The 11,113-nt window shown below is 37.4% G+C and overlaps 1 protein-coding gene across 1 annotated transcript; it reads right to left on the bottom strand.

Moving 5' to 3' along the window:
• Positions 1–663: 663 nt before the first annotated feature.
• Positions 664–10,680, bottom strand: LOC149282525 (protachykinin-1-like). Its single transcript, XM_089498101.1, has 5 exons — positions 10,570–10,680; positions 4,867–4,978; positions 3,994–4,017; positions 2,023–2,076; positions 664–680 (listed from the first exon to the last, which is right to left on the bottom strand). Exons 1-5 carry the CDS (start codon positions 10,678–10,680, stop codon positions 664–666), a joined length of 318 nt encoding a protein of 105 aa, XP_089354227.1.
• Between the last annotated feature and the right edge of the window lie 433 nt (positions 10,681–11,113).

The following is an 11,113-nucleotide window of genomic DNA, read 5'->3' as shown; positions in this document are numbered from 1 at the left end:
ACAACTCGAGGGCAGCCGCGCGGAACTGCGCGGGAAATCAGGTAAGGAGGCGGGCATGATTGGCCACAAATGTGGCGGGAGAGGGCGGGAGCGGAACACCCACATTGCGGGAGCGGGATTAAAAACCGCGGGAGCGGGATTAAAAAAGTAGTCCCGCGCAGGGCTCTACTGGGAAGCTCCCAGGTATATGCATCACACAACAATGTGGTCAATGTGGACAAAATTTACCAGTGAATGCAGCAAATGACACACATATTTGGTGGCCACAATGATTCACTGGCCATCAGTGTCTCAAATATTCAAATAGTGTTTATTTATAAATAGCAACCTAAAAGTGGTCTTATCCCCACAGCAACTAATGCAATAGCCCAAATAGTATGAACATTCCTATTCCTATTTTTTAAAATCAATCCCAAAATGGTTTATTAGTTTATAAAGCCATTTTAATACTGTGGGGTATGCATTGGACCTTCCATATAAAGAGCGCAGATCTAGTAATGATCAGGCAGTCTTTTGCCAGGCAAAGGGTGGCTACGAATCAAAGAAGCTTACTTTGCTACCTCCGAGCGGCAGTGATTATATTATCAAGATGGCCCTCCAATTATCAATGAAGAAGATAATAATAGGCTCCACACTGTGCAAAAATATCATATATCACATTCATCAACCATCAGCGTATACTTGAAGAATGGAACATGAGAAAAAACAGGGATTATCTCTAGCTGAGTATTTGAAGCGTGATTAGGTAACATAATTCACCGTATAAAATGATTTTCAAATTAAGGAGAAGCAGGACAGGGAGATAATTTATAGCGGCATAATTACAAAAGAAAGTAATAGTTAGAGTACATATTAGGCAGTGTGGAGCGCAATAGTTTAGTTGCCGGCTGACTCATAGTCGAACACATAAAGAAAAATAATTGAGCCTATAGGGGGTGCCTTAAAAGAGAGTGTGAGCTCTAATGACCTCTGAGGAACCTTTGGGACTCATCTTTAACCTTGTGTCAAGCAAAGGGGATTTTTCAAGCTGAGCAATAATACGATGTAATTTCAGATTGATAGCCCTGAGACGAGAGGTTTTCCATTTTGTTTAAAGTAACGCCATAAAAGCGGAAAAATATAAGCATGTTGCATCCCTGAAACTATGAGCATTTCAGCAGCATTTATATATATATGTAAAAGATCAGACCAAGCATATGGTTTTGTGCCTTCATATAGTGCGGCCTCTGGCTGGATATACGCAGCCACACGTTACATTTTTATGCTCACGTAGTGTGCAGCCGGGTATGTCCATAACGCTGGAGCGGCAGACCAAGTGAGTATGGGGAGATGCCGGCCCACCAGGCATTTGCCTGATTTGCCAGATGGCCAGTCCGGACCAGACTATATGCATGTAGCATGACTAGCACACATTACATGGTAAAACCGGGAGTGAAGTGGGCAGGATTTATCCCAGCTCTCCTTCATTTATCTTCTACATCATGCCATATTGTATTTCCTGGTCTCTCTCCATCTTCCCAAATTGTCTTGTTTCTCCACTATTCACCCTCCCTTGTTGCTGTTCAGCTTCCTAGTAGCCATCTTACACTACCATGCCTTCTTTCTTCTATCCTGCTCACTTCACAGCCCTCCTCACCAGCCGCCCTTCCACCTGTGCCCTCTTCTCCAAACTCCACCACCTCCCTTAGTGTTTCCCCAATTATTATAATCTGTCCTACCTCATACAGACTGTGTCCTTCCAAACAGAAAGTGAATGGGGTCATTTTTAATATGCTGCAAGACAATATGTGAACCTTTTCCTGTGATAGCTTTTTATGCATCCCGACTCAATATATTTTACGTTGGCACCAAAAGAAAATCAATGTACAAAAATGATTACACCAGCTCATGTGCAAGTATCATTTGGCACATAAATAGAATTTGGCTAACTGTACCTTATGAATTTTCTTTTCATTACATTAAAGAACTGCATTATTTGAATGATCAGTTGAATTTTAAGAATGCATACCAATGACGACTTACCAGGACTCAGTGATCTTTTACCCATCAATCCAATAAAGGATTCAATTTTATGTCCTGCAATGGAAACCAATGGTCAAATTTGGTACAGCCAAAACATAGGCAGAATGTATGCTCATCATTTATTATTATAGATAGACTTCTTATTCAGATAGGAAAAAGTAACAAGACTCTTCTCCTGCATTTGGGCTCCCAGGAACGTCTGGATGGGGTTCCCAATGAGTGAGTCAAGCTCATCTCATGCAGGGCTTGTTGAGCGAGACCTGGAATCTGGCTTGTATGGATAGCCACAGCCCCTCTCATAGTTAATTTAATAATAATTAATAAAAATGTCAATAAAATATAAAAATATATGTATCTGTATGTTATTATTACAGCCAAAATCCTTATGAAGAGTTTACCCATTGAACATACATGGGGTTTTTACATTACTTTTAAAAGCCAAAATTACTTGACCTTCCTATACCTAAGGAATAATAATCATTCGTCACTTGTTTCTGTTCCTGCAAAATATGAATTTATAATCTTTTTTTGAGCATGGTTGACCTATTTCTATGAATAGCTATCCTTCTTAACATATAACACTGCACAAATAACACTGAGCATATACCAAGGAAACACAGCGCAATCGGCATTCAGACTAACATCTGGAACGTCAAGTTAAATATATTCTGGAGAGCTCCCCACATATCCCATTTCACATTAATATTACGGATCTGGAACTTTGCATATCTTTTGTAATTTTGCCATCAGAAATTAAATTATAAAGACAATAAGAATGAGCTTCGGTTTTATGTATTAAACATGAAAATAATGTATCATTCAATATATCAGTTTAATTACTCTCCCTGGAAATATCAAATCATCCCAAAATGCGGTTCCCTCTTGTTTAGGAATATTTATTCTTTTGTATTAAAAGACTAATGAAATATCCATAGCTTTTACTCAGACCCTAATGGTCCTGTTCTTCTTAGGGAAAATATTAATTGCTCCCTCTAGCATTTTAAGCAAATAAACCTAAGCAGATTTCTTGTGTTTTTCCATCCTCTAAAATTCTTTAATCACGTTAAAGCAACACAGAAACATTTACGTTTTGTTTTTTTTAAATAGAAACAACCTATAATTGTCTGCTTTTGTGTCACATGACAATTAAGTGTTTCCAGTAAAATTATCAATGATCAAAGAATTATTTTCTGAGAAGGGTTCCGGCACTCAACAGTACTAGGAATTATGTTTCTAAAGCTGTCATTAGTTACAAAAGTGTTAATGGAAGTGTCATAGAAGAAGACTCGCAGTTAAGTGAATGAGCTTGGAGTGCAAGCCTGTGGGTTCTGCATGCTTGGCATTACTACTAATCAGGCTTAAAACCGCACTCATTGAAATCCCTAATTAACAAAAAAGATCATTTGAAAACAAACAAAGTGCAAATCTTACTGACGCTTGATACTGGAAACATCAATTTCCTAACTTGTTATTCTTTGCAAAGATTCATACAGTTGGTGAAGACACATTTATGTTGAGATTATTTTGGTGAACGCAGTTTTTTTTTCTTGTTATACTTTTGCCTGTGAAAAATCCACTGTGGACCTATAATCCTAATGGTGGGTTCATTTATACCAAATATTAACATATAAAATATTGTTCGAAGTAGTATATCCAATTTGGAAATTTATAAAAAAAAATATAAAACCCAGTTCCAAGTAAAACAAAAAAAATGAGCTAGTGACCACAGGTAGTGTGGAGTCTTTTAAGAAGGGGTTAATTTTATAAGGAAAATCAATGTATTGTTTAATGAAATAGCGGTTGATCCAGAGATTATTGTGACTGTTCTTGGATTTATGTATGACCCTTTTTGTCCTGCTTTCCATGATAAAATCTAATAATTGGATCCATGAAAAGTTGGGTTTTATTGTTCTTTATCCTAGATCATCCCAAAAGGCAAAGAGTAATAACAATTATTTTACACATACTCACTTTTTGGAGACATCCTTTTGAACTCTACAAAGAAGCATACAAAGTAGGTATTAATCATATAAAGTATTGTTCCCTGTTTCTCATTCACTTAATCCATCTCTAACACTGAGAATACATTAAACAGAATTATAGCTATGAGACTCGCTCCTGTTCTCCAGCATTCTAACTAGTTTGCTGTTATAAATGTATGCACATGCTTCTGTTCTGTCGGATTCGGCTGCGTTAAACATTTGGGAGTTTGTGAAAACAGCACTTATTTACGTGAAAACGCTTAGAAGGGATTTCTTAAACTCTCATGAGTTTCAGCTCAAAAAACCTGCTGGTTCTGTAACCCAGGGCTTGCATCCTTAAGCAACAGGCAGTGTTTAGGAACAGAGCAACCTTGTGGTTTGAAAAAAACCATTTATTTATTGTGCGAATTACCAATAAACCATGGAATAAACCGTATTCATTATTCGCCTAAGAACAAAACAATTTCCCTATGCATCTATATATGCAATGTATATTATACATTCATACATAATAATGAGAGTCAAGTGGAAACCAGAGGTTAAGTCAGACACAGCCTAAACAAGAGAAATGAACCCCAAACATGAGAAATTGAGGTTTACATATAAAGAACACTAGTGTACAGTGGAGAAAAGTGATGTACCACCATAGGAATTAATAAATGATGGTGCTGATTGTCAAGTGGGTGCAAGGGAACAGTATAACACAAGTGGAGCTTAATGTTATCTCCAACCACTCACACCATAGTTTGCCTGTCTTTCGTCTAATTCAAGACATATGAAGTATTCACAAGCCCTTCTCAATCCAATCCTAGACTTATGGTTAGAATTTTAACCGTAAAAGTGGGCAGACTAGTATTCTTACCTTTACTTCTCTTTGCAATTAGTTCAATCACAGGCGATGGTCTGCTTTTTCTTGCAATTCTCAACAGATATCTTTCAAATGCTGGGTCTTCTATGTCTTGCTGAAGATCTGCCTGAAGAAACATTTCGGAAACAATGTTTGATTACATATAAGATTGTTTTGTTTACCACTTGTTGAAGAGGACATGTCATTTCACAACTCTTTACTTATGTTAATAGTTTTTTTATTTACTAAAGGGGTAGTTGTGGTTTTAATTCCCCCACATCACTATTCATTATGAAGAGCCAACACTGAAATGAGTAAAGAGATCTCACTGACTTAACTATAGATTTCACGTTGCAACCCAAGTGAGCTTCTGTTGAAGGAAGAACTTGGTCAGCCAACTCGCTTGTCCACCCTCCCTTTAGTGAACAGATCACAATGTATCCCATATTATATTAAGGATTTTCTGCACTGCTGACCAATTGCTTTATTTTCCACCTGCTCGTCTTAGCACTTGCTCAGCTGGTCTCTATGTAAATATATAAAAATAGCTGATTGCATTTATATTTCTGGAGAGGATTTAAACACAGCAACTGTTTTAAAAGAAATCCAAGCACACATTCCAATTTAATCAAGGTTTGTGTGCACTAGAGTAGAAAGCTTGCATGTTTTGGAAGGAAGAGGATGATCCTCTTCAAAATTCACAGTGGAGACCAGGACTTAGAAGTAGAAGCTGCTTGCATTGTTTATTTAGCATTCCAAATTATGCTCTACAACATTTTACTGTTAGTTTTAGAAGTTCATTTTTCTTTTGTCTTACAGCATAACTTTTTAAGACTACACAGGTAGAAAGGAATGGCAGCTCTTACAAAAAATAGTAATTTGACAACTGTGGTGTAATGCTTTGCAGGCACTGCTGTTCAGCTCATTGCCCTTCTGTATTCTGTGAACCTGTTATTATCATTGTTCCAAAACTAAACGTAAGTATTCAAGATATATAAGAGAGAGACATAGATAGATCGTACGGCTGGGCTGGAGTTGACTAAGCGGCCCTGACACTTTAAGGCCAGCAGCCATTAAATGACTTATGTCTGGCCGCCAGCTTAATACATGCTGTTGCATGTTATGGGTCAGCCATCAACCACTCACTGAAGGACCTGTTCTGCCACTGGTGCTTCAGTAAGAGCAAGTGCTATGGGCATTTGTCCAGTCAGCAAGTCCAGATCTGATAGATAGATAGATAGATAGATAGATAGATAGATAGATAGATAGATTGATTGGGGTTGGGTTTACGGATGTGGGACCCTTAGGCACAGCTCAACAAGCATACATATATCACATGTAGTCCTGTTTTAATTGAAAATAGCCTTGTGAATATAACACTTTGTATTGTATAGCTTTTCCTATTTTAAAGAGAATTTTTTAAAATGTATCTAAATTTAATATGGGATCAACATATAGAAAAAGCACTCATACAAAACCAGAGTGCATTTACGGTTTCTCTCTAACATAATGTAGTGTCTTTACTGATTTTGTTCTCGCTGATAACAATTATATAGCGGAATGACTCATTGTGCACTTGTCACTTTGGAAAGGAGTATACATTAACTGAAGAGCTCTTTATTCATTACTATCACTGTTAAATTTACTTTTTTTATCTTATTCATGGGCCAAATACCACAGCGTATCAATGTTACATTATCCACCCAATCTAAAGCTAAATATATTTGTTTGAATTAAATGTATTTCTCTAACTTGTGGATAAGCTTGAGAAATGTTTTTAGTGACTCTCATCTTCCATACTATATACAGTATTTATTTTATATTGTACAATTATTCTGGACCTCAAAATCCACGAGCACGCCACATAAATTTTTTTTTTTCTCCACATGGAACATGAATTTTGGAAATTAAAACGATCCAATGACGGTTAATGTGATGCTGGTATTATTGTATCACCATAGTAACCCTTTGACCATTCCATTGAAAGCCATGAGGATAAGAACACTTTTACAACTTTGTACCAAAATAGTTTTTATGCATAACCCATAATCCTAAAATTAGTGAAAATTGTCAGTGGTCAACTTTAAGGCTTTTTTTTGTCTAGGATTAAAGCTAGCAACTTTACTTTTACATTCTGTATGCGAAGAATCAGGTACATTTTTCATCACAAACCATAGCGGGAATATGTTCTGTGAAGGATGGTTGGAAGTTGCAACTCAATATGACCCCAAGAAGTTGACCTAATGAGGTATAGAAGAGTGGAAACCATTTAAAAAAAATAAAATAAGAAAGCAAAGGAAGACAGTATGGTTTCCCCCAAAGAAACCACTTCTACCTTCATCAAACCAGTAGGATTAAGATTCCTGTAGAATCTGCATGACATATCCAGTCCTTTTCTTAACATTTGTTTTTTTGCAGGGAATATATGACAAAGCGTTAAAGACAAAATATGAGGTAGTGAAATTCCAATTAAGATGAAACACATGTAGTTTGAGAGCTCATATATTCAATGCTACATAAATGAAGTTGAGTGCATCAGAGAGCCTTACGCTTTTTGCGAATATCGTAACTGTTAGTACTGAAGGCATCTTTTTTCTCCGTGACATTGTGAATATTCTCAGAAGATAAGTCTTATGTAACTATGCTTAAGCCAAGCATATTCATAAAGGGAAAGTGCAAAATTAAATAAACATTAAGATAATTTAGATTTAATGGATGTTTGGTCCAACTTCTACTACTTTTCCTGTTCCCTTGATGATTTCTGTCAATTCCATCTTCTTGAACAGGGCAATAACACGTGCCCCTGCCATGCTAGGGTCCGCTCAAGTCCTCTAGAGGTGGGTTATTTAACCCCTTCAATCCCAGGGGTTTTTGGTACCTCAAAGCCCAGAGCAATTTTGCCATTTTTGGGGTATGTCGGTTTAGCGATGATTCTCTTTTCTTGTGAATAGTGTACCCATATAAACTATATATTGTTTTTTCAAGGAGAGATAGAGCTTTCGTTTGATACCATAGTTGGATGATTAGCTGAAAATTTAGAATGAGAAATTTAGTAAAAACTAGCGAATTTTAGAAAATTAAACTAATTTTTTTTTAAATTTTCCCTCTGAATCCTCACAAAATTAGGTAAAGTGATGGAAAATCCCCTCCAAGTTTATCAATTCAGGTGTCCTGATTTCAGAAATACCTAATTTATATAGATTTTCCAGACTTTCCCAGCACCAGGGAGCATACTATAAGGTGTACAATTTTGTATAATTTTTATGCCTATGGCTTAACGGATTTGGGGGTTGTGAACGGGGGCAGAAGGGTTATACTGGCTAGATGTTATGCTAGGGCAATGGGAAGTAAGGTTTTTTAATAATTTTTTTATTATCTTTTTTTATATATCTTTTTTTAATTATTTTTTTATTAGAATTTTTTTACATTTTTTTTTATTTTTTATATATTATTTTTACACAGAAATGGTTAGAGGTCCTCCTAGGGACCTCCTGAACATGCCAGTGATGTCACAATGACATCACAGCTCACATTATAATTTTTTTTTGTATTATATATATTATTATTTTAATGATTTATTTAATATTATTTTTTAAATGAATTAACTTTTTTTTTTTCCTGCTTTTCTCTTTCAGGACGGGAGGGGGAGTGAGAGAGATGGTTTCTCACTCCCCTCCCCGCGTCTCTGTGCCTCATCGGAGGGCAGGATATCCCCGCAGGGGATCGCGCAGTTGCCCAATCGCGCAGTTGCAAACGAGATCGGGGACTTTTAACCGTAACAGCTTACTGGCTTTCATGCCGGAAGCTGTTACGGGAGATCGGGCAGCAGAAAGCTTCTGCGGCCAGGGGGGAGTCCAGGCTGTCAAACGACAGCCTGGTCTCCCGTGCAGCGGCAGGGATGTGTCCCTGACGCTGGACGTACTGGGACGTCCATAGGGGTTTCTTTGTGGGCGTTTTTTAGACGTCCCAGTACGTCTATAGGGGATTGAAGGGGTTAAAATTTGCACTAATCTGGTGTTAAGATATCTGTCATTTTTTTTGGTTAGCATGCCACTGGCTCAACAATATATATATACATGGGGTGGGGATCCTCAACACAGGATGCCAGGTTTTTGTGTTACACCACTGATCTTGAATCTATTTTTTATAGCAATCAAAAAAAATATGGCAAGAGGTGAAGCTTACCTCTTTTCCTTTGTCACCAGCAAGCTTCCAGCTTTTTACCTCTCACCCGCCCTTTTTAGTGTTTTATACCTTATGATTTTGTTACAATACAATGTTGGGCTTAACATCTGGCGGGTGGTTTCAGGATGTGGTTATATGTTGTACCACTGGCCTGGGGAATGTTTATATGAATTTTAAGCCCTTAATGACAAAGCCCGTACATGTACAGGCTCAAAATGCATTGTTTTCATTGTCATTAAGGGGTTAATACAGCTGTGGCCAAAAGCTCTATCCCAGTAATGGTATCCAGTGGTTTTATTTGGGGGGTAATCCTGGTATTGCGTGTCTTTTGGACATGGGGCTATGGGGATAAGCAGTCATGTTCTAGCAGGGCTGATCACAGTTGGACATGTCTTTGAATCTGGGATGTTGGGAGCTTGAGAACAGCAAAATGAGTACGGTATGAAACTAACAACAACATTGCTAAACATGAGCATGATCACGTAGACAGATGTTACATAGATTTTTATGTGTTACTAAAAGGTATAAAAGCGGGACCCAAGCGGCAATTAAGAGAGACTCTGCCACAGATCATTGTATGGTGTGTGGCGTCTAGCCCTGCAGACCGTCTCGCACTGTGAAGCCATTATAGGGCTCCCAGTGCAGGAAGGGACGTAAACATAATCTGTTTCATTCCTCTGTTATTGCTGATTATTGTGCATGATTTATGATTTGGTTAATAAACTATATGCATGATTTCATCAGTTGTGTGAAAGTGTAATCTCTGTATCCTCAAACCTGTTAACCCCTGCAGTCATTTTGTTAAAACAGAAAGGCTGAGCAAGGGCATTATACAGAGCCAGTTCATACTGGAGGAACTTGCCCATTCATAATACATAGTGAAGTAAGGAAGTTGAAACCACAACTTTCCACTCAACTCTCCACTTAGTGAATAAACCCTAATGTGCCGTGCCTCCAAAAAATGGGCCACATTTCATATTCTCATTGACATATATGTTATATGACATGACTGCTCATGATTTCATGACTCATGCAACATAGATGGAAACACCACCTACTTTCAAGCTCTTCAGAGCTCCCACGGAAGCTAATGGGAATACAGCCAAAAAATTAGCTTTTTGCTGGAACTCTCAGGGGAGGACTTAATATGGAAATATATCTTAAAAGCATGCTATTTAACTATGTATTACGCAGGGTCAGATTAGCCCTTCTTTCAGGAGAATACACACTTATGGTAACGTTTAACTCTTCTGCATGGTTTAATGGACACACTCGTATGTTCTCTCTCTACAACATTGAAGGGGTAAAGGGGCAAAGGTAAGCCCTTAGGGTTTATAGGTAAAACATTAGTATTCTTTCAGTGCAATTAAACATAATAAGCACAACGTCAGTGCAAGTAAAATGTTTTAAATATAAATGATAGATACCGTAGATAGATAGATTCTGCCTTATTATATTATTTTGGAAAACAACCACAAGAAACCCAGTTCATAAAACAGAATAGGCTCACAGCAGAGCACTTGGTAGTCTCACCTGGTTTTGGTTGCTGTAGGGCCAGTAACTGTCTTCATTGAACTCCACTTCTTCAGACTGTGCTTGTATTGCAGCCAGAAAGAGCACTACACAAGCTATGGTCAGCTTCATGTCTCAGTCTTTATCTTTCGGCTTCCCAGGGATAACAGCAGGTCGTCCTTAAAAGAAAGCAGATCTTATAAAGAAAGAATTGTCCATTTGCTTCAGTGAGATGTGATGCTTCAAGTTCAAAGATAAAAATAAAAAATAAAAAAAATCCTCTTGCATAATGTATTATCTGTTTTGAGAAATGAACTACTGTGCGAACAAGTGTTAACAAAGTACATATATATTTTATTCATTTTACTCTCTTCAAATTAGAAAATGCAGAATAGGTAATAAAAGCCCAAAGATAATTTCAAAGTGTCCAGAGTTAAATAGCAATGCTTCAATGAGTTGAAATCATGTGAAAAGAATGATGTGCAAAGCGTGCCCGTCAAAACCCATACTTACTAGTTTTAGCAGAAAATCACGAGTCTCCCTCGGCATGTAAATGTGGGCATAA

The sequence above is a fragment of the Sceloporus occidentalis genome, unplaced genomic scaffold (assembly GCF_023333645.1).
Source record: "Sceloporus occidentalis isolate IW3139 unplaced genomic scaffold, rSceOcc1.0.p SCAF_113, whole genome shotgun sequence".
Classification (NCBI taxonomy): domain Eukaryota; kingdom Metazoa; phylum Chordata; class Lepidosauria; order Squamata; family Phrynosomatidae; genus Sceloporus; species Sceloporus occidentalis.
Note: the sequence above shows the minus strand (reverse complement) of the source record. Positions and strands in the feature narration are given on the sequence as shown.

Bases quoted from the DNA above. Each gene is read 5' to 3' on its own strand.
- LOC149282525 (XM_089498101.1), bottom strand. From the start codon at position 10,680: ATGAAGCTGACCATAGCTTGTGTAGTGCTCTTTCTGGCTGCAATACAA. The intron at 4,979-10,569 runs GTGAGACTACCA...ATGTTTCTTCAG, and splicing joins CCTACAGCAACCAAAACCAG to GCAGATCTTCAGCAAGACAT. The intron at 2,077-3,993 runs GTGAGTATGTGT...TTTCCATTGCAG, and splicing joins CAAAAGGATGTCTCCAAAAA to GACATAAAATTGAATCCTTT.